Source organism: Chinchilla lanigera, unplaced genomic scaffold (genome assembly GCF_000276665.1).
Source record: "Chinchilla lanigera isolate Chin_1 unplaced genomic scaffold, ChiLan1.0 scaffold00076, whole genome shotgun sequence".
Taxonomy (NCBI): domain Eukaryota; kingdom Metazoa; phylum Chordata; class Mammalia; order Rodentia; family Chinchillidae; genus Chinchilla; species Chinchilla lanigera.
Window position 1 is genome coordinate 3935378 of NW_004955477.1, and position 24230 is coordinate 3959607.

The 24230-nt window shown below is 43.0% G+C and overlaps 1 protein-coding gene and 1 long non-coding RNA gene across 2 annotated transcripts in view; one reads left to right on the forward strand and one right to left on the reverse strand.

The window, feature by feature from the left end:
• Positions 1 to 24230, reverse strand: part of Adam12 (ADAM metallopeptidase domain 12) — a gene marked incomplete in the record, with an annotated part of 345893 nt that overhangs the window by 17741 nt on the left and 303922 nt on the right. Inside the window, 7 exon segments of the mRNA XM_005402080.2 lie at positions 4749 to 4922; positions 6618 to 6726; positions 7346 to 7481; positions 10648 to 10756; positions 13867 to 13944; positions 16030 to 16228; positions 16334 to 16442. Coding sequence (XP_005402137.2) covers positions 4749 to 4922; positions 6618 to 6726; positions 7346 to 7481; positions 10648 to 10756; positions 13867 to 13944; positions 16030 to 16228; positions 16334 to 16442 — 914 coding nt within the window.
• Positions 10909 to 13860, forward strand: LOC102011865. Its single transcript, XR_263654.2, has 3 exons — positions 10909 to 11294; positions 12410 to 12542; positions 13725 to 13860. It is a non-coding gene; the product is annotated as an uncharacterized LOC102011865 (long non-coding RNA).

The following is a 24230-nucleotide window of genomic DNA, read 5'->3' on the forward strand; positions in this document are numbered from 1 at the left end:
AAAAACTGAGTTTCAGGTAAGTTCAGAAGAATGCCTGTAAACGCTTATTTTAGTAGTTTAAACCCTAAATATGGGGGCTGGGGATTTAGCTCAGCGGCAAAAGCGCCTGCCTGGCAAGTGCAAGGTCGTGAGTTCGGTTCCCGGTACCGGAGAAAAACCAAAAAAAAAAAAAAAAAAAAAAAAAACCCTAAATATGCTATGTCGTTGCAGTTATGTAATTTAACTTAATAAAGCACTGTATTAATAAAGCCATAGAAGGTGCAAGGGTGTTTTGGTGGCATTTTAGGGATGTTCTTTAAAAAGAGCAAAACCAAGAACATGAGAGATAGCTATAGGCATTACAGCAACCTGTTGTGATACATTGGCCAGAGCTGATGCATCCATCAGAGATGGGTTACATGGCAGCAGCCAATCAGGAGCATGGAGAACTGAATAACGCTCTCGGATTGGCTCCTTGCAACCCCATTCCCCAAAAAACAATTGTGGAGGATAGTTGCGGTTTCTGAGAAATTGGGAGAGTCTGTGCAAACAATTATTAGATTGTAAAGAAAAATCTGCAAACAATGAGGCTGTGAACGATGAGGCTGCCAACTTTGAACTATAACTTCTTGGGGGGTATACTGTAATTCTTTGTATTTTAAATTTTTAGTAATATTTGGAGGCAAAACTCAATGACTTTGGCATAACAGGAATATCTGAAGGGCAAATTTTACTCTAAGCAGAGATGTTTAATCATGCTCCCTGCCTGAGCACCCCATTATGTAAGTCATCCGACACTGTTTAACCTCTCATTTTCCCTCCTCTTCTTTACTACTCTCTTCAGCCTAATTTTACCTTTCAAGCTCTGCTATGGGACACTGTCACAGCCAACAGCTCAATGAACACATTGAATTATATTCCTCTAGAATAGCTAGTAAGATGAAAAGGAAATTAAAATTTGTTTCCTTTATCAAGACCGGGGAGTCAGGATGAGAAACTTGAATCTCAAGGGTCATTTTACCATGCAGGAGACAGCACTTTGGAAGGCAAATTTGTGGACAAGAAAATGAGTTGATCCAAGTGTCTTTGAATTAAAAGAAATCAAACATCGTACAGAAGATGAAATGTTTTCTATAAAGAACTAGCTTACCTTTTAAATGTGAAGTTGACCAATATAGTGTTTGTGACAACATTTTCTTTCCTCCTGGAATGTTTACATGGTAAATTTGACGCATGAAGCTGGAGTAGCCATATAGCTGTGTGTATGTGTCGTGTTGTGCAGGGCTGAGCACTGGGAATGCTAAAAAGTGTGAAGCGTCAGTGCATTCAATTTGTGCTGCCAAACAAGCGCTACCTCCAAATAGTCCCCACACCTGGATGGAATTAATCCCGGTTCCCTCCTTGTGATGGGAGAGAAATCATGCGCTTAAGCTGTATCACGTGTCTCGCAAAGGTTCCAGACAGACACCAGCCTGGAGAGAGAAACGTGGATATTTTCAGTGACTGTTGGTTAAAGGGTAACATTTCCTTAGTTTCATAGAGCAGAATAAAGGACTTTTTGGAGGGCTGCTTTAAAGGAAAATTTGAAGGAGCCACTTCTGTGGTAATTCACAGCTGGCAGAGGAAGACACCAGCATGTAGAAATCTTTCCTCTGATCACTTAGTCTGTTAGAGACAGTCTCAGCTTGACTCTGTACACAGGTGGTTTACTTCAAAGGAGGAAGAACAGCTTCAGAAGGAATCCATGGCATAGGTGCTTAAGGGCTTTCTGGACATCTGAAATGCACATGCAAAATACTGAGTATTGGTGCATTTCCCAAGGGTTCATAGCTTTCCTTGGGTTCTCAAAAAAGTGAGAAGCTCAGAAAATTTTAGGCTGTGCCTACTGCCTTGCATCAACATAAAAACAGTGAGTCCCTAACTTACAAACATTTGCGCTGTGAACTTCCACAGGTGTACTGTATACGACTTTGTCAGACTTGGAAGGAATCCTTCTTACGAATGTTCTCCTGGAACAGAACTCGTCTGTAAGTTGGTGACTTACTGTAGACTGGTAGTGACCTCAGGTTTTAAAGAACTACCCAGCTGTGTGTGTGTGTGTGTGTGTGTGTGTGTGTGTGTGTGTGCCAAAGTTCCAGCCAAGATATAAAAGGAAAAAAACCACATATCCATAACTAAATGGCACCAAAGAAACCAAAACAAAAATAGACCCGAGGAAAGCCTGACCACTGTAGTCAGATAGCTGGGAAAGAGTGATCCAGAAAGAAAGAGCCATTTTGCCTATAAAGACTTTACTCCAGCTCAACACCAGGACAAAGCTTCTCCCCTCTGTCTCTTCAGTGGGAACCACAGCCTGGAGATTGGCAGATCTCTCTTTTCCATCTCTTCTTTTGGTAATGGGCTACATTCTTTCTCTTAAGCAGAGAGTTTGAGCAGAAAGTTTAGTCAATTTCTCACTGCCATGGGGTCCAGAAAGAATGGGAATAAGGTTATTTTCTAGTGATGAAAGAATAATCAACCTAGCAAAAATATCCGTTATAAAGACAGCCTCAGATGAAGGGAAACTAAGACTTTATTAGCCACAAACTTAACTAAAAGAATAACTAAAAGAATCTTTTTTGGGCAGAAAATAAATAACAAATTTGGGACATCAGAAAGGAAGCCTGAACATAAAATGTAAATATATGACTGAATATGGTAGACTCTTCTCAGGCTTTAAACATTATGTTTGGCTAAAAGCAAAAATTATATTGTCTGAAGTGGTTCTCAATGTAGGTAAGTGTTCTCAATAAAGGTAATAAAGGATAGAGGGACCTAAAAGCTGGCAGTTTCTACATTTTCCCTGAAGTGATAAAATACCAATACAACTAGACTATAATAAATGATGAACATATATTATAACTTCTAGAGCAGTGGTTTTCAACTGAGATGATTTGTCCCTCAGGGGACAGTTAGCAGTGTCTGGAAACGTGATTACAAGTATTATTGCCATCTGGTCAGTCATGGTCAAGAATGCTGCTAAACTTCATAAAATGTACAGAAAAGACCCATGCAATAATGAGTTATTCAGCCCCAAATACCAAAATGCTGAGGTCGAGAAGCCCTGCCTTAGAGCAATCACATATAAAACTATACAAAGATATATACTCAACAATATAGGTTAATTAACATGGAATGCATTTCTTAAAATGTTCAGCTGAATCACAGGAATGTAAGAGAGGGTGCACAATGCAACAAGGATCAGAGGGAATGAACAAAACATTAAGGTCACAGACTTAAATTATAACATAGATAATTGCACTAAATGTAAATGGCCTAAACATATCCAATAAAGGAGAGTGGTTGGCAGAATGGATGAAAAAATGTTATTCAACTATATGTTGTCTGCAAGAAACTGTTTTGAAATATAGTATAGGTTAAGAGTAAAAGAGGGAAAATACGCTTTACAAACACTAATAAAAAGGGAACTAGTATAGATATATTAATATCAGATGAAGCAGGCTTTCGAGCAAAGATAACCAGAGCTAAAGAGGGTAATTTCTAGTGATAAAAGTGACTTTACAATTTACCAAGACAAATTCTAATCATGTGTATCACAATCAGCAGAGTTGAACTGAAAGAAGACACTTTATCCAATTGGCAGTGCTTTGAAGTAGTAGTATTTGGTACTAGCAAAGTCATGGTGAGATGCTCAATAATGATGTGAGAATAGAAATGTATATAACAGTTCTGAAAAAAGCATTTAACTTGTATATCATGAAGGCTTAATTAGCGTAACTTTTTTGGGGGGGTATGTACTGGGACTCAAACTCAGGACCTTATACTTGTCAGGGAGGCACGTGCTACTGAGCTAAATCCCCAGCCCAACTAGTCTAAGCTTTCAACTCAGTATTTCACTTTTAAGAATCTCTTTTAAGGGGAGAATTAAAGAAGTCAAAATTTATTTATGCAGAAAACTTTATAATGGAGATGTTTACAGTAGCAAAACTTAGAGACATTCAAACATTTCCACTAATTGACAAATACTTGAGAAATTATACTATATTCAAGCAGAGTGCTACTTGTTAAAATAACATTTCATAGGACTTAGCAGTACCAACTTATAGAGGAGAGATTTTAAAGCAAAAATGCAGTGTGTAAAGCTGTATATGTAAAGAATAAATTGAGACCTAATTATAAATAAAATTATTAGAAAAGAATGTAACAATAGGAGCAAAAATTAACAAGGCTTATGTCAGTTTTTCCATTTTTTTTTTCACCAAACTTCCTATTATAAAATATGTTCATGGCAAGAAAAAGTTACTTCCAAAAATTGCATGAAAATGAGAGGATATACACAAAATGTCCAATATAATGCTAAGTCTAGAACAAAAAAAACTCAACAGGCTGTGAAATTCTTGTACTTAATTGTGAACATAAAAAATGGTAAGAAAGTATAACTATTACTAGAGTGACCACCTGTCTTGGATTGCCTGTCTCTGTTTCATTGTCCAGGGTAATTGTTAATAGTGTCCCCTGTTATTCTCAAGTGGTCCATGGTTTAGATGATAAGTTGCATGAGCACCCTGGCTACAGTGAATATTAAAAAGAATATTAATAATAAATTAAATGTTGTACATGTATTATCTCATTTAATCCCCTGTATAGCTGAATAATCTCTACCTTATAGAGGTACCAAAAAGTTAAGCAACCTGCCCAAGTTCACACATTAGCAAGTAGCAGAGAGTAGCTTTGAATGATATCCCATCAAATGAGCACTGGCCCCTTACCTGGGCCTGCCTCAGTGCAGGATTGGCTGGCAGGGGTCTGGCAGGGCCACTTGGTACCCGAGGAGTCTGGTGGAGTGGTGGGAGCACTCGCTGGGGTGACTGGGGCTGAGGGATGGCAAGGGTACTGAGGGGTCTGCTGATGTCCACATTCAGACATGGCGGTGGTCTCCTGTCCTGCAGTCAAAGCAAAGAGCTATGCTGTAATGGGTTTCAGCAGTATCAATAAATCGTAAGGAAGCAGCAACACTAACTTGTGTTCTTTGGCCAAAAGTGGAGGAGGGTGGAAAAGGCAAGAAGTCCAGGGTATCCATGAGAAAGAATCTATATTTACACTCCAGAATTCTAACAGAAACACTCCACCACCACGACACACACATCAGGCCAAATCTGGGGTGGGTGATCACTTTGTGTTTGTATTTTAAACGCTGGTTTAATAAATAGGTGCAAGACCTTTTAGGAAGTACCGAGAATGAAGACACAATCCAGATTTCAAGGAAGCTAGAAAGAGGATGTGTAAAGAAGACACAACTTAGTGTATGCAGAGCTGAACGTGAATGCAAAAAACTACTTAGAATTGAGACATTGGGAAGCTGTGCCAAGGTCAGGGGCTTGTTTCTGGAGACCGTGTCCCTCAGATCCCATGCAGCATGGCCTTGAACTTCAGGCCCCCACTGCTTCCTGTCTTCCTCACTGTCTTATATAACTGCACATATTTGACATGCAGAGTTTGGTAATTTCTGACCAATGTTTACACAAATGAAGGCATCAGAACAAGCACTATAGGAAACATTCATTATCCCAAAGAATTTCCTCCTTCCCTTCCCCACCTCCATCTCCTTGACACTGGTAACCTCTGATCCACTTTCTGTCACCATGAATTATTTTGCATTTAAAGAGTTGGATGTAAACAGGATCATAGAGTACATACTCTTCTTCTGTATGTCTTCTCCCAGAATAATAATTTTGAGATTCACCCCTGACATTCAGTATACCAGCAATTAATTCCTTCTTATTGCTGAATAACGTGTCCCTGAGTAAATCCACCACAGTTTACCCTTGTACCTGTTGATGGACAGTAGGGTTGTTTCTAGTTTTAAAAATAAAGTTGTAGTCTGGCTCTCTAGAATCACATTGTTGCATGTGGTCCCAGGTTTGGGGATAAAGCGTAGTAAAGTTTCTGAGGCATCATGGTGGCTGCCTTTCTGGGACCTTACCCTCCGTCTTGGATCAAGGGAGGTAAAATAATTACCTACGGAATATGTGATAATGACTATTTTCAATCGTTTTTCATTTCTTGACATCAGTCTTCTTCCCTGTTATAATTTGGATTCTTCCACTACAATATTCTAAAAAATTTATTTTGATAATACTGGGGATTGAACCCAGGGCCTTCACACTGTGCTGTATCTCCAGCCTTTTTTATTTTTTAAAATTTTGAGACAGGGTCACACTAAATCACTGAATTGCCTGGAATGGGCTTGAACTTGTGATCCTCCTGCCTCAGCTTGCCAGAGTGCTGGGATGATAGGCATGTACCAGCATGTCTGGCTAATACTTAAGAATTCTTATGGAGATATATATATATAAAATGGTGGGGAAAAAGTAAATATGAGAGTGTAAACTTAGTAATAATTCATCAGGGTAGTAGGAATAGTAACAGACTGCAGGGAACTTTAAGGTACTCTCAGCTAAGGATCCAGGTCTTTGAAAGAGGGGGACTAGGCTTCCATAGCTCTGGGCTAGGGTGAAATGATAAAAGAAAGCTTAGTGAAACTCTTCAAAATGCTTTCGGATAACACCAGGCCAGACAAGCTCATCAGACCCCAGGCAGTGGCCCCCATCGCGTGTCTCAGGTGTGTCCCAGCTTACCTTAGCTGTGTGGGAATGTGGCGGCCTACCCGTCAGGCCCTTTCCGTGGCGGATGAGGTGAGCCTGACCAGGTTGGGAAGCACTGGTTGGCCGGGAAGAGCGCACACACCTGCAAGGTAACCACATACACGCTGACTGAAGGGCTTCCCCTTCTTGGCTTAACATCATAGATTTTGTTTACTGTGTCACTCAAAACATAACTTACTTATTTTCATTCATTGTGGTAAACATGCGAAAGAAAAGAACACTTTTGAGATGTAAAAATAAATACTGATTTCCCCCCCAAAGCCACTATTATGTCAAATTAGTTCTTGCAGCCTGTATTTCTTGTAGAAATACAGCTTTGTGACACTCAGGAGATATCTTGTATGAAGCTGGCATTTCAGCAATAATATCTTTGAGTACATTTGGATCAAAAGCTACCCCATCTGATGAAACATTCCAGTATCCCCATCTCTTATAAAAATTACTAGTGTAAGGGTAGAATAAAACACATCCATGGAATTTATCAACACATTGCTCATTTATATAACGAGCAGCAAATAGTTTGGAGGGAAAGTATAAAAGACAGCTAGTGTGGTAGAAATTAAAAAACAAGCCAAGCAAATAAAATACACTGAAAAGACCCAGTCTTACTACCGAAACAGTCTCTTTGCTGAAGACCACAAAGTGAGAAGTGGTTTGTGGTATCATTTCTTGAAAAGATGATGGCACAAAGTTAGGGGTACCTTAGCTTCTCAATGGTTGTTTTTTTATTTGTAAACAGTAGTCGTATCAAGGTCTTCCTTTTGAGATACACCACACATCCAGCAGCCAGGAGACACAGGATGGTCACCAGAATTCCTATAGTTAAGCCTTGGTTATCTGAAACAAAACACATCTAGCTCACGGAAGGAGGCAGTTATAATGAAATACGGGAGGTATCACATTGTGACATTTATGGCAGAGTGAACTTTGAAGGAACAAACAGAGACGAGGTGAATAAATCCCCGGATGATGTACTAATAAATTAGTCTTACTTCAGCGGTCCTGGGTGAGGTTCAGTGTGCGCTGCCATCACTCATTTGTGACAACTCTGGCGCTTACTAAACAGGAACATGCTCTGGTAGGTGGGACTGTGGCTGGACCACACGGCTCCCTGAGCCAGGCAACCATGGTGGCCAACCGAAAGGAGCAGGGACCATCCCTCAAGCCGGATCAGAATTAGAGTCCCCAAACTAAAATGCGTCCAGCATCTTCACAAATCAGCTACTGTACTTGAAAGCCCCTTCTCTCACTCTATGATATTAGAGATCTGCTTTATCTTTTTCCTATAATAATTATTATTTTTTATAATGAGACTATTTCAGATAATGAAAAGAAAAAGCTTGAATGACTTCCCCCTGGGACTTCACTCTACGGCCTTTCTAGCGTATGCTTCATATAGCAGGTATGCAGAGGAGCAACACAAAGTCATTTGTGACTTCAGTTACCCAGGCTCCCCTCCTTCTGTCCCTTCAACCCCTTGCTGGCTGTGGGTCTGAGCAGCGGCAGCCCCCTCTCTGGGGGAGAATGCCTTCACACCCTGTTTCTGGACTTTGTTCCTAACTGACACATCCTATCAGCGGTATGTCTACGCCAGAATTGATTCACTTGTTCGTGTAGCTAGAAAAGCTTCCCTCTGGTTTTGTGGCTAACATGTCATTCATTTAAGACTCTTAGCAACAACCAGGGGCTCTGAATAGAGTTCGGTTGTCTCATAAAGCGAATTAAAAAAGGAGCAACACAAGTCTTGAACCGTAATTTCTAGTTGCTTAAAATCAATCTATAAGTCTTAGACTGATCAATTTATCCAACATTTACTGGGCCCCCAGCAAACTGCCCCTGGGCACCCCTAGGGTTGCCTCTCTTCCTGAGCAGGTGTCAAACACTGAATTCCCAGAGGGAGGTAGGTAGGTTGTGACTCCATTACCCTCATCTGTGTTCTGCACAGCTGGCTTTCCACATCCCCTCTCTCAGCCACCATCACCCCTGCCTGGCCTGTCCCACTTTTGGGTCTCTGTGCAGCCAGCCCAGCTCTGCTTAGAGCACATTGCTCGCTGACCCTGCAGATCTCAGCAGACGCATGATGGTACAATGATAAAGCTTGAACCCACTTTGGACATCCATCCCCACACTGTTCCTGAGCCTGTGGTGTGCCCCTACTCTCTCCCTAACCTCCCACTTATCACGCCATGTGCTACCTCCTCTGCCCTCTCCAGGACCTGGAGAACAGCCAGCATGTGGCAGTACTTGCTGACCCAGTGAGCCAAGGTGGGGCCAGAGAGCAGTGGGAAGTGGGGACAGTGAAGCCAGGGAGCTCTTGGTCACACCTGCCTCTCTCAGGCACATGTTGAGGGGAAGTGTTTACCATACACCTTCTTTTAAGAAATGAAGACAACAGTGGGTGGAGTTGGGTCCTTCGGGGGTTTTGTTTTTAACATTCTTCCTTGGTGTAATGGAGAGGGTGATCACTACCATGAAACCCGAGTGCACTGGTCATGCATGTCCACATCGGAGACAGGCTTGGAGCAGCCCCCCTTCTCCAGTCCCTTTGAATGACATCAGGTTTGCTTAGATATAGAATGGATAGAAAGGTCTTTGATGGACTGAAAAATAAACCTTGCTATTTTTGTACAATGAATGGAAGAAGTCCCATTAGAATATTAATTTGCAGTAAGTGACTGTTTTTCAAGGCTTGAGATTGCATTGGGAAAAGAACCCGCTTGGCCCAGCCTTTGCTGCTCCCTACTGCAGCGGGTGCTAATAAAAAGCAGGACTTTCTGGGCCTTTCCCTACCTGCTCAGGGCCTGGGCCTGAAAGAGCAGAGACCTGGGGCTCTCAGGAGCAACACTGGAACACATCTGTATTTCAGGGGTGGTGACAGGGCATTCACTGGCCCTGCTTGTGCAGCTTCGTCAGATATGCCTGGGAGGCTGGCCTCCCCTCCAGAGCTCAGGGCGTGTTCTGCCTGGGCCTGCAGAGCAGTGTTGTGTCTGTTGTCATAGAAATGGTGGCAAAACCAGATTCAGTGCTGCCAGTCACAGCAGGCCTTGGGGATGCATGACCTCTTGCGCAGCAGCACTGGTCACACTCCAAGCATCATGGGTGTTCAGATGTATGCCAAGGAGGCCCTAGCAGTCCTCTCCATCACTCACCACCTGCTCTGGCTCCCCAGCTGCTCTCTGGGCTGGCAGCCTGCCCCTCCCTTTTTTTTGCTTTGTTTCTTTCACTTTAAAAGGGACATCCTTCAGACTTGTCCTTCAAATGCCTGACAAGAACTCAGAGAAAACAGCACTGTACTAGGAGGCCAGTTCTAAAGCTCATCTGAGGAGAAATGAATGGAGGATTCAAACACAGCTGCTATCATATTAAGAGTTTCTCTGGGAACAGGGATTTGTGCCTCGATCTTTGCTATATGACACTGGACACATTACTTCCCTGTGCCTCAGGTCCTTTATTTAACCATCACACCTGCTGTAGCGTAGTGTAAGGAGCAGATGACATCATGCACATGAATTGCTTAGCATGGTGCCGGTACACAGCTGCTTCATACAGAGTCACCATACTGTTGCTGCTGCCATAGAAACTATGAACTTTATTACAAGGTGTCCTTCTTTCTGGTCAGCGTTTTAAAGGGCATTAAGCATCACACCTTGTGGCCCCAGCACAGAGAAGTCAGGCTTCACAAAGTTCTTTGGTACGATGATAAAGTTCAAACCAACTTGGTGTTCACCACAGACACTGCCTTAGCTGAGAAGAGTGTTACAGGCCAAGACCCTGACAAACTTAGCCAGAGAGTAAAGGGCCTTGGGAGACGATCAGGTGAGAAGGATGGAGCACTGCACACTGGGAGAGGCCTCAGGCTGGGTCTGAGCCACATGGGGTCCCCCACCTCCCCACGGGCACCATGTTGGTGTTGCACCCATACTGATACCCGGCTAGCCTACCTGGCTACCTACCACACCCAGAGCTCAGTGCCCACCTCCCAGTGTGCAGGGGCCTCACTCACCTGCTTGCCTGATGGGGCCACTGTCTGTGCTTCCTCCAAAGCCAAACTTGTCACAGAAGGGAGGTGCCCAGTGGGCCTCACAGTGGCAGTTCTTCCTGTTGTTGCATACCTTTCGGGACAGCAGGGGGGTGAGACATCCAAAGGAGAAGTGTTAGGGCGCAGCCACTACATGGTGTGGTGATAAATCTCTGATAAATACTCTAGCACCATAGCAAAGTAAAAGCACTGAGGCCAGAGATCCCACCAGCATGTACTCAGCCAAACTCAGTGAAGGTCACAGTGAGAACCAGCCCAAAATAGTACCATACAGGTGAGGCTGGAGCCAGAGGCTGTACAAGGAACACAACCTGGGTGTTAGCAGCTCCTGAGAGAATTATGGGTGTTATTAAGTCTCACCAGCTCTCTGTTCCCTCTTTTTTCTTCCCAGACTTCCTGTCATTTTTAAATCCAAGAAACCCTCACTATCTGACTGTAAGGAGAAATGCTGTCCACAGTGAGGCAGAATCTGCCACAGGGACCTGAATCAGACTGCCAGAGCATCTTGGGACCTGACAGGCTTGGGACACACTTCTGCCCCTTTCAGACAGGATCATGGAGGCTGGGTGATTCTGGGAGTTCTTGTCTCCTGTTTCTTGATGCCTGCAAAGGTACACAGGAGTTCCACTAACACTTCCTCCAGTCCTGCTCCAATCTCTCACTCCTGAAATGCGCACTTTCTACTTGAGTTTCTCAGTGGTCATGCCTGGGCTTTGCATCATGCATGGTGGGAAGACAATAATGAACTCCTCTCCTCATGAAGTAAGAGGAAGGCTCTGGGATGGCAAGCATGAGGTGCCCAGAAAGGAGGAGGTTCTGGAGCAGGTCCCTGACTAGGAGATCAGCATTCTATATGGAGGGGCCTGGGAGTCCTTCTTACCAGTTATCAGGGTTACTGATGGTGGTTCTTTCTTGATTGAACTTACTATCATTATGTATGTAAGCTACGAACCAGTGCACAAACCAATGGCATCTGTATGTGTTTCTGTGAAAGCTAGAGAATCCTTTCAGGGTGCTGCATAAAGACAAATCACTCAACAGAATTTCTGACAAGTTAGGGATGGGGACAGCAGCAAAATGACTGGGAAAAGCTACACAGGACAAGAAAGATGTGCACTCAGATGGCTGTTGAGTGTCTAAGCTTCCCCTCCACTTAAATAAACAAACTATACATTGCAGATAAGGAACTTGTGACTGGTTTATGCATGGATGTTAAAGCAGAACTATAGTTAGTAAACCAATCCTGAAGGCCGTGCTTTAAAACATTAGTGCCAAATACACATTTTAATAGTTTAAGGCAAAATAAATAACATGAAGTATGTGCCCTGATTGTGGAGGGTTCCTTTTCTTTCTTTTCTCTCCTTTCCTTTCCTTTCTTTTTCTTTTCTTTCTTTTTCTTTCCTTTCTTTCTCTCTCTCCCTCTCCTCTTCCCTCTCCCCCTCCCTCTGTGTGTGTCTCTCTCCCTCTCTCTTTCTTTCTAGGAATTGAACCAGGACCTTGTGCTTGCCTGGCCTGACTTTTTTTCTTTTGGATGAATTCAACACTGCTGGTTTCTTTTTTGGTGAAATCAACTATTTGGCCCCACTGCTTCAGATTTGAAGCTGGACAGTCAAGACAGCCTGGGATGATTTAGGAAGTGTCATTCTACAAAGCTCCAATTAAGCTGTATTATGTAGCCTGTGGCAGAGTCCATGCTAATCTGAGTGCTTTGGCTCTTTCCTCCAAGGTGCCGCTGATGACAAGCCACACCTTAGATTCACGTTCATATCCTGCACTGCACAATCTCCCACTGCAATGTACAGCAGCATGGCCTTTTGAGCTCATGGCCAAGAAGAGCAGTCCTGACATCTCACTTGGAGGTAACGCTGGTGAGCCTACTTTCATGAGGGGGGAATGTGGTGCGGCTACCAATCGCTAAGTTTTGTCACTGTTCTGAAAATTGTATCTTTTCTCTCTGATGTGTGCATGAGACCCTAAGGATATTAGAGAGAGAGAGAGAGAGAGAGGGGGAGAGAGAGACACAGAGAGACAGAGAGAGACAGAGACACAGAGACACAGAGAAGCAGAGAGACAGAAACAGAAACATCCAGGGTCCTCCAGCCTGCTTGGTGGAGACCAGTCTAGGTTATGGTGGACATACCATTCTCCCACCACTGGATTTTGGCTTCAATACTCAAACAATAGGGCTGGACCCTTTTATCTCTTATAGCCATTTGAAAAACTCTATGTGTCCAGCCATACCACCCTGACCCTGTTTAACCCCTTCCCATCTCAGAAGCTAAGCAGAGTCAGGCCTGGAGAGTACTTGGGTGGGAGAACTCTCTGATCTAAAGAAGAAATAAAGAGATTCCATTTTTATAACAAAGATCCGCTAAATGCAGCACCAACAAAGCTATCAGAGGTGGCACTGCAATCCATTATGGTTATAGTGCAGTGGTAATTATATGAAAATCACACAATTCCATGTTAGGGTCATTGGCAAGTGCCGGGAAGTTTTTATGCAAACCTCTGTAATTTCATGGTAGACTCATTGGGAAATATCTGGAAGCTTAAAAAATAAAATTTAGAGCATGATTTCTATAGAAAAGGTTTCAAAAACACAAATGAATCACTGGCATGGCTAATCAAGATTAATATGATTCTATTGGAAATAATTAAACCCATCAGGAGAAATAAATTATGTTTTAACAATTATAGTCTTCTTCTCCCCCAGAGCGCCTCTGAACTAAAATAACAGCCTGTTTTGGTGGAAATCCATTGTAAGGGGTTTCAAAAGCATGTGGTTAGTATGCTTTGCTGTCCTCATTTTAATCCTTTTGGAAGAGTTTTGGTTCAAACTGATATTTGGAATTTTGGAAACAGGGGCAGCAGGGTTTGAAATGCTAATGAGAAACACTTCAGGAAGGAAAGTTACTGTTGAAATTACTTTAGTGATGACAAAATTTGTTCTTTAAATCACAGAATGTTAATTTAAAAGATAATTACTATTCAATCTGATTTTCTTTGTTAAATGAAAATGACATCTCTTTTCCTATGCAAAGGTCAAAGAAAATTAATGTCTTCAGAAGAAAATATTGAGAAGATACCGACTGCTATATTTTTTGAAAGCTACTGATTGCATTTAAACGAATGAATTGTTTCCTGCTTGGCTTGTTACGGCCTGGCTATAAAGAGGCCACTTACTCCTCGGCCGTGGCACTGCATTGCACATTCGTGGACACCGAAGACACTAACATTTTGACACCGACGATTGAGGCAGATCTGCAGGAGGAGGAAAACACAGCAAATATCTTAGAACTTTAGCTCACCTCCTCCCATGTATGTATATGAAAAAAAGAAAAAGCTCGGGAAGGCTTGAAAAAGACTCCTGTTTCAGGTAAGGAGGATGCGTGTGGCATTTGACTCAGACCTGGGCCTTGTTGTCTGGCTCCAAACTCAGCACTTCTTTGAGACTAAGTCTGATGCAAACCCTATTGAATTATCTTATACTTTATGGCCTTTGAAATGGTTTTAGTTAATCCTGAAATTATAATTGGTTTTTCTCATGACTTTTGTTTAGGGTTTGCAGGGAAGCCTATGTATTGAAGAACTTTTTCTCCATTTAAAAAAAATATAGGAGAGGGCAAGATAGAGTATTCCTCATCCTGGGCCTGTGTAGACTCATAGGCTGCAAGAAACCAGGGCCTGAGGATTGCTGAAGTAGATACTAAAGTGTGGGAAGTATTTCAAAATACTGACTGACAAGCAGTATTACTAACAGCATGAACCAGCAACAGCAGAAGGAATCGGAGGCTCCTATGGGTTTATTAGGCTATTCCTGAAGTGGGAATTTGCTAAATGACACTGAACTAGTGGAAAGAGTTTCACCTCATTTCAAAGGTGCTTAGTATGCACCAGACGACAGAAATGAGGCCCTTTCTCTTCTATAAAATGTTACAAATCAGTGGAATCAAAGGGAGAAGAGTCTACTTCTCAGAATGTAAAAGATTTAATTTTTTTTTTTTGTACCAGGAATCAAACTCAGGACCTTGCGCTTGCCAGGCAGGTGCTATGCCACTGAGCTATATCCCCAGGACAATGCATTTTAACCAAGTAGAACAAGTCCTATGGTGAAGGTCACCATCCTACAATAGCTCATGCAAGGCAAGACCAAGGCCCTTTGAAGAAAGTGCCGACCCCAACAGCTTTGAGGAATGTGCAGGACTCCTGGGCAAGGAGATTTGACAGTCCTATCATACCTATCTGATAAGGAAATGGTTCTAGATTGAAATGAACACAGCAGGACTCTGGTCAAAATCACAGTGCAGAGGTGCCGCTTGCCCCTTGAACCCACAGGCAAGGCCAAAGGCAGCCACCAAGGATAAATGGAGCTCTTGGAATGCCAGTGTTTAGATGTGCCTGGCTGTGGCTGTTCAGACTATAGGTTATAGGGGGCTTCGTTGAAATGTGGAGGCCTAAAGAGAAGTTAACGTGGTTAAGGAATAAGCAGAATGTGTCTCATGCTGTCGGTGCCACCCTTTTCCTCAGGGAACACGCTCTGTGGCTTAGGGTGTGTGGGAGTAAGTGGAGAGCATTCTTGCCTCTGGGATTCTATAAAGAGAACAAAGTAAGTATCTGTCCTTCTCTGTGGCCTCTGGGTGAGTGATTTCACCATCACAATGAAAATGAGCCCTAAAAAAGCATTTGAGAGTCGATTCATCATTTTTTCTAAAAACATTTCATGACCATGCTATAATTGAGTCTGATGAGAAATTGTATTGAAAAAGAAACTTATGTGGCAGAATATGAAGATCTCAATTTCTTTAATTATTCATACTTTATTTACAAATCTCAAAATATTTCCTGCTACCTTTCCCCTGTTCTCTGAAAGGACCCCTCTTTGGTACTCAACGGATCCTCTCTTTTCTCTCCTATTCTTCTGTGAGCCTCTGAAAATCTGTCTGACTTCCTATTCTGTCCAGGTAAGAATAAGCCCCCAAAAGCTCTGTGCCAAAAGCCAAGCCACATTTCCAAAAACAATATACTATGCTATTGCATTTCTTTCCAAAGTAATTTCCTGGCTGGAAACCCTCATGACACCTATGGTGTAGAAATGACTTATTAACACTAAATGGCCAAGAAGACAAGTTTGATTTTTCCCAAATCTGTATTTCAATAATCAGAGTGGGAACTGGGATTTATTGACTTTTTCTGGTAGGTGTAAAGAATTGGATTCCAGAGACCACATTTGAAGAGTGGGTTCAAGAGAATAAACCAACCTTGTACCCCAGTTCTTAAATGGGCTGTCTTTCAATGGGCACTGTTCCAGACTTACATTTAGGATGCAAGAGAGACTTTGAGTCTTACTTTTCCATCTGCACATTTTGTCCCTGCAAGCACAAGCCCTGGGTCCGGCATGTCATCACCCAAGTACACATGGGTCCCTCGGCACAGAATCCGACCTCCTTCCTGCAGTGGGATATTTGTTTCTATGGAAACGGCATTGGTACCAATGACTGGTCGGCTGGCACCTCCTTGACACTGGATTTTTCCACATTTAGCGTCTCTGGAAGGGTAAGAAGAAACAACCCTGAAGAGGGGCAGTTTGGAAGCTATGCTTAGCCATGCGGGGCAGCACAGTAATAACGGTTGGGAAGTACAGCTGCCATACCTTGTCTCGCATTTGGCGAAGGAACTCTTGGAATCTTTGCCACAGTTGCCATAAGGATCGCCTGCTGAGTTGACTCTTTCAAAGCAGATTCCAGGGGCAGGTTTGGCGCCTGAAACAGAAGCATGATAGTACCTCCATCTCTGGCAAGGATTTTTAGTTTTCTTTGAATGACATTAGGCTTTAGGGTTACGGTGAGAAGTGTTAGGTGCTCAGAGAAATTGCACCTTGCATCTCAGCTGACTCACGATAGGAATTGGCTGGTGGGAACCTAGTGTCAATAGCTAGCACCCCACCTTGGCTCGGCTCATGGCAAAGCCTGTATTTCATAGCTCACTCTTCTCAAGGGCTGCTATCCAGGACCCACGGCATGTGTGGCTTCTCGGGGGATGAGGGCTAGCTGTGTGGCCAGATTTCATTCTTAGCAGGAAGGGGTTGGCTGGCTGGCTGGCTGGCTGCAGAGAGGGGAAGCTTGCTGTCTTTAGCAACATCCCACACAATTCCGGCGAGAAAATGCAAGCTAGGTTAGATTCCAAAGAGCAATGATGACTAATGTGGGGAAGCAAGGGGTGGGGAAAGGGAAGAAGGAAAGGGAGAGGGACAAAGGGATAAGACGGAGAGGGGGAGGAAGAAGAAAGGGGGGAGGGGCAGGGAAGGAGAGAGAAAGAAAAAACAACAAATGAATAAAGCAGAGATCTTATATGTTTTTATTCCTAGAAGCCTCCCTATAAGAGCAAGCACTGACTTCAACTAATGCTTACTTTTGCAAGGCAAATATTGCTCTCATAAACACAGGGTCATAAATGATGATAGTCCCCAGCAGAGAAGGTCATGATAGCTGGAGAGCTCAGTAAGTAGCCATTTCTGAACCACCTTTCAGCCAGGTAAAGCAAAACCATATAACTGGGGTTTACAGTGTCAAAATCTTGGAGAGTTCTTGAGTCCTGTGCAGAGTGGCATCCACTGAAGACCACCCAGGAGTCAGAAAACCTGGTGCATTCTTCAGAATAAACTGTGCCTTGTGGTGTGGCCTTGACCATCTTTTCTCCCACACTGGTGTCCTGTTTGGGCACTTTCTTTCACATCATTTTCAACAGCCAGGATGTCAGCTCCCCAGGCCCAGATCTGGCCCCGCCTTTCTCTGCTCTTTGGTCCAGGGAGGCACCATTTACCTTGGGAAGTGGCAGCAGGAAAATTTAAATTTCAATCAGTTGATGGGCCAGGCTCCCCCGCCCTTGACTTTAAATGTATCCGTCATTCTTTTACCAGTGCCTGATTTCTCATCAGCTGTTAGCTGATATCATTTCATGGAAAAACAAAGACAGACAAAGCAACCCAGTACAACCACATTTGCCCCAAAGGAACCAATGGCTTCTGCACTAAGCCATTCTGTCTATACTTCTCACCACCACCACCACCCCATTTAGTTTTTTAAACAGTATGTTTTAGAAAGGTCTTTCGAACACTTAAGGGGCACTATCTCAAATGCATACAATTCTCTGTTGTGGAAGAGGTCAGGTTTCAGGCTCTTCAGCCTCACACTTTCTCTTCCATGACATCACATCTTCCTGGTCACAGTATGGTTACAACTCTGACATCCTCAGCTTCTGCCTACTATGGAGCTGATTCTTCTATATTCCATCTTGTCTTCCTATTTGAGAAGGAGGGCTATGCAAGCCAAGTCTCAGTGTGGAACCTGGATTTCATACTTGAACTAATTCTATTTGGTGATACTTTTGATCAAAGTGCTTAGGTCCACTTGATCAGTGCAGCTTGTAAACACTGGAATAGTTGCAATGCAATGGGTGTGGGTGCCTTTGCAGGCTCCCTGAGTGTTTACTGCTTGCCTATCTGGCTCCATCTCCCTCCCAACCATCCAGCCTTCTGTCTTTTGTTATCCTCCTTGCTTCCTTCCTGGCCTCATTCCATCCACTTATTATGAGGCAGACTTCAATCATATACATTAATTTATTTGGAACCTACAATCTTCCAGAAGTCAGGGGTATAGTGGTAAATCAATTGGATAGAATGACTTCCTCGGAAATTGCAAGGTGAAACAAAAAATTAGTGAGAGGACACACTTCCTTGAAGTCCAGTGGTAGGAGTGCCATGAAAGAAAAACAGAGTAAGGGGTTCCAGAAGATATGTTTTTAAGACAGGCTGGTCTGGGGAACCCTCTCAAAGAACAGGCCATGAGCCAAATCCTATCATTTAATCTTGTTAGTGACCCCATAATGTAGGTCTCATTTTACAGATGAAAAACCTGGATGTAAGAGGCTAAATATATAGGTTAAATTTGTGCAACTTCCCTGGACAGGATTAAGTGGTTACGGGGCCTCACACCTGCTGACCCTGAAGCCCAAGTGATTCTAGGTTCCATGATGAAAGACACTGCTGCTTTTGCCATCCACTGAAGGACTGATAAAAGGAGGTAGGAAATGGTTTATTCTTTCTTTTCCTACTTCAGAAGACCAGAGAAAAGGACCAGCCTCCAGCTTCCAGATGATGCTAAGCTTTGGGGACAATGAGTAGAACCAGTGCCACTCTGAAACCAAACCCAATGAAGTTTGCCGCTGTATGGGTTCTGTCAACCTTGCTCTTATAATTTTTCTTCTTGGAACTGCAAAAGATATTGAAGTTAGTGAAGATTGTGAATGACCAGATTCCTTGGGAAATGAAGATGAAGAAAGAATCTCACCTGAAACCCTGGGAAGTTTTTTTTTTTTTTTTTCCCACATATTTTGCATATGGTATCTGTTGAAGACTGTGAGGAAGTCAGGAAAATGTGGGAAATCAAGGTATGGTCCCATCTCCTGGATTTCAAATTCTCTGCATCTGTCTCTTTTTTACTGCATGCAGTTAGTGAGATTCCTTGCTGCCTTCAAGTCCTGGTCTGCTCTGGACATCCTCCTGGCTTGCTCTGGGCTGGAATTCTAGAACTTTTTCTTATTGGGTAGACATCATTTAGAAAGGGACAGTAGGAGACTTTAAGTAAAAGCACTTGAGCTGACACTTTATTCCACTGGACAAAAGGTCATAATCCCTGCCATTCCTCTGCTCACCCTTAGCAAACAAACATACCTTAATGAACAGTAGGCTTTAGGTTACAGATATATCATCTGTTGGGTACCTGCATTAGTAGGTATTGTATTGGGTACAGCATGCAGAATATTTTGTTCTTACAACCACACTTCGCAGATTTTAACACTAATGCTCAAAGTTTTAGCAACTTGCCAAAGATCACGATGTAAGAGGTCCAGCTGAGCTTGACCCATGGATCCAAAGCTAAAACCATGATATTTCCATCCAACCACGATCCTATGCTGCCCTCCTTTTACAACCACCTAGTTGGCAACAGATACCTGTGCCTAACATTCCTTCCTCTCCAGGACACCAATACTCTTATAATCCACCTGCTCCTGGACTAGGCTCCATCTCCACCAAATCCTTTTCTAAAAAGAGTAATTTAACATCCTTCTCTGGTGCCAACTGCTCCAAGCTAACATCTAGATACTGAACTGAATTAGAAAAGACACTCTCTTGAGCATGCTCAGTTGCATTTCCCTCCAGGAGAGGTCACTGGAGGGAGGTGGTGCCTTTTTGTTGAATCTCTACTGATTTTGGAAAATAAAGGAATATTTCTGAAGTAATACCTTGGTAAGTTTGGGGAGATAAGCCTGGTAGAGTTGGTCAATAAAATTAACTTCACTCTGGGGCAATTTGTCCAGCGGCTTGAACAATGCGGCATTCTAAAGGTTCACTTTCTGTATCCTCCAGGAAAGCAGGAGGGGTTTCTTTCCAAGGGCTTTATTCGCTTGAGTTGTCACCCAAAACACAAGGGACAGGAAATGCCATGCCTGACGTAGTTGGGACATGCTGTTGGCCAATGGGGCAAACAATGACAGTACACAACACAATGTGGCAAAGAAAGTTGACAGTTGGATTAGAGGCAGGTCATGATTTTATCAGCTATATAAACATAAGAGAGGATAGATTCCTTTCTCTCCATGGAGCTGAAGACCAGAATGATACCCCAACCTTGTATTCTTTTTTTCTGGAGAATTAGGGAAAGCATGGTATGATGGTAATTCATGGCCAACTTTGATCAGGAAAGTCTTTTGCATCTTCCATTCTCAAGCCCTTCGGGGCTGGAAACGTCCGTTAACACTCCGAATCTGCCATTATATTAGTTGGGTGTAGGGTGGGAGAGGAAGATGGGAGGAGGGCCTTTCTCATCAAACTGGCTAGTGTTTCCTACTCTGGAGTCTCCAGGTTGTGTTGAGTAATCCCCCAGGAGAAACAGATGTTTAAAGGCCAATCAGTTTGAAATGAATCACATTTGCCACTTGGTCTAGTTCATAATATGCCCCTATTGTCCCTACCTTCAATTCTATGTTATAGGAAGGTTCACATATGGGGTCCTGACCCACTTCCTGGGTCAAGAGAGGCCCCAGGTAGAGCTCACCCGCACCACTCACCATTGCTCTTCTAGCACTTCACACTGCCATGCTGCTCCTAGAAATCCCCAGTTACAGGAGAATCTGTGCAGAAGGAGAGATTTTCTGTGGTGGTTTGAAGAAACATCCAGAGTTTGTAACAAGGAGCCATGGTGTGAAAGACATGGAGCTGTTTGATGATTGTATCCAACACCTCTCCCATATCCTTTCTTTCAAGAACAAAGACATTTTTCTTATGGGAAATCCATTTTATATGGTTCAAGTGGAGCTACTTGCCCAAACAGTGCCAGAGAGATGAATATGAGATTTGATTCTGGTCAGGCAGAGTGGTTCATACGGTTCGATCAAAGCTGGGCACACGGCTGAAGTCAGGTAAATCAATCAAACTTTGCTAGAGCTACCGTGTCCTCCAGGGCCTTCCTCCAACTCTTCCTCCCCAGGAGGGGAAGCTGGGCTTGGCCTCCCTTCTCTCCTTTTTGTGGATCCTGTCCTCTCCTATATTTACCATGTTGCTTTTGCTCTTCAGGATGTGCCAAGCCTCCTCCCTAACCATAAAATCCCTTAGGGCATGAGTGGTGTCTCAGATCTGCACAGAGCAGGATGTTCCAAGAAGGACTGAATGAAAAGCCTGTGGGGCCAGTCTGTCGGCCTCCAACAATTCTCAGATGAGGTCACCTGCTTTCTGCAGACAAAGAAGCACCTGGGTAAATGAATACCATCCCTTAGGTTATCCCTTGTGTGACTTGGGATGCTAATTCACTGACATAGAATGAAATATCCATGTGATAACTTAGGTAAGGTTCTCAAAAGGCAAATACATTACCTCCTGGGGGAGAGAAATCTGTTCCCTCAAAGTTTAAGTAAAAAGCTTACAAATGAGGGAACCAAAAGTGGGTTTGGTGCTGCCCTTGGGAGCAGGTGCAGATCTAGCCTTAAAAGAAAGCCTGAAAAGGAGCAGACATGAAGACTGAGACCTTCAGATGGTTTTCAGAGCACCTTAGCTCTCCAGATCTGGCTGATCCTGGTTGAGATAGCAGAGAAGGGATCTGCAAAGCATTTCTCATGACTGCCATGTGTTAGTGGCCAGCTGGCATCTACCTTAGAGACAGAATGATCAAGAATTTAGAAGTATAAATGGATTTTATCTACTTGTAAGATGTCAAGGGGCACAGATTTGACTTAAAGGTTTCTGGATTTAAAATGCCTGTCTTCCAAGTCTTCCCCATGACGAGAGACTTCATGTCTGGCTCTTGGAAAGAATGTCAACAGTTTTCTTATTCCTTCTATAGTACCTCAATTTAAAGCCTTTAAATTCTTAATATTGGAACATTCAGATGTTTTCCATTATCGAGAGATAAAAATTTATCCTTTCAAAGGGAATTTTGACATCGCGCTGTATTTTATAATTATGTCAGAAGTGATGGATTTTAATTACCAGTTTTATCTTCACCGTGATATGACTTATATTTGTAATTGCACTTTGGAAGTTCCCAATGTCATTGTGTCTTTTGAAAGAGAGATGATGGCATCGCAGATGGAGGCCACCATTTACTCATTCTAATCTTTTACTTAAAATTATTCTATTATTCAAATTTACTTCTCCAGTTCAATCAAATCAGCTCTTCCCCCTCTCTGTCGCTCATTTTCCTAACCTCTGCCCTGAATGTCCACAGACAAAAGCATTTGCAAAAACAATCAGAGGCTCTCTCGTTCTCCCTTTCTCCAAATTGGCCTTTTAATTCATCAGAAAATTTTATCATTTTCTTCTTATATGATGGAACAGAGGAAGACTGTCCTGATTCCTAAACAGAATGCCTCTTGGCTTGGTGCCCTCTGTAGCAACACCATTGTAGGTGATTAGTAAATGCATGGCCGCAGGTGGAGTTCCATAAACTAAGCTTATTTAAACCAATATGCTTGACTAAATCAAATGACACTAGATGAAATAGATAACACTAACACAGTTCAGGATGTCCCCTCAGTAAATTGTGGTGGCTGTAGGCACATAGTTATCATGTAGTTATTGGTAAGATTAATTGCCAAGTAATATTCTCAGTCATCATGCTAGTGGTTCTGACAAACAACATTGGCAAAAGTAAATTTGCTGCCTAAAGAAAAATACTCAGCTGTATTTCGGCAGGAATAAAGGTCATGCTACACTGACAGAAAATCTTTGTGGATATTAAGACTAAACTGGAAGAAGCGTGCTAAATGAAATTACACTATTTGAACTGCAGATAATATTTATGTCTTTGATGTCAACATCTAAAATCTTGAGATGCAAGATTTGTGGGAGAAAATAAAAAAAAAGAACTCCCAACAGCAGTGAGACTGTCAATAATATCAATGATAAGAATTGGAAAAACAAGTAAATGAACAAAAAAATTCAAAAGGTATTCTAAAAATCACTTTGCCAGTTAGGAATTTCAGGCATATGTTTTGAATTTTCTAGTGTTTCATTTGTAGAAAGATTTGGAAGCAGAATTATTTTATTGAAATATAATGCTGGATTGAGAAAAGCCCATTTCAAAAGGGAATAGTTAGTTGGAAGGAAGGACTTCATCCGGTCAGCGTTTGGGTAGCCAGCTCTGGAGCACAAGCAACGGACATCCTGGATATGACCGGAGAATTCTGGGTGACTCAACAACTTGGCCAGGTCGCCAGGATGTGAATGACACTAGCCATCAGAGTGCAGACTCAGTGAGTCTAGAGCTCTCTGTTACTGTGATTCCCCAGAGGTCCCTGATGACCCTAGTGCAAATGTGGACCAGATCCTGGGCACTCGCTGAAGGGTGGGGAAATGAATGAAACACTGCAAATGCATTCCTGCAATGAGCTTGCCTTTCTTAGTCATGAAAAGCTAATTCAAACCAAGCACCATAACATTAAAATGCTCTCAACCGCAGTACATCTGGCTAGCTGGGGGCCGGGCTGAGGAAGTCACCTCTGGCCCTAGGACTGCATTTGTCTGTGCTCAACACTTCCTGGGAGGACAGTATGATAAAAGTCACATCCTGACTCCACTCCAGGTCCAGGCAAGAGCATGCAGGGACTGGGTGAAATGTGTTCCTTTGGCAGAGTGGTGTCTTGAGTCAGCATCTTATATGCAGCAGGATGTCAATAAATACTTCAAAGATGAGAGAATGGGGGTGGCCCATGAGGACCTCACCTCTCCAAGTCACAGTGCGAGGTCTACATGAACAGAACTACCTGCTCTTCCCTGGGTGGCCCAATGGTCCCTGTGTGCCAGCCATATCTACTCCATTCTGGATGCCAGAGATGTCCTTACTCTTCCACCGTAGCAGATGGCTGCTCCCCAGCTGCCCCATCTACAAGTGCTCCTAGATGGCCATTCACCTCTACTCACCAAGCAGAGCCCGGTCTCTTCCACCACGCCACACTTGCCCCCACTCCTCTCACAGCCCTTTTTATAAGCCCAAAGA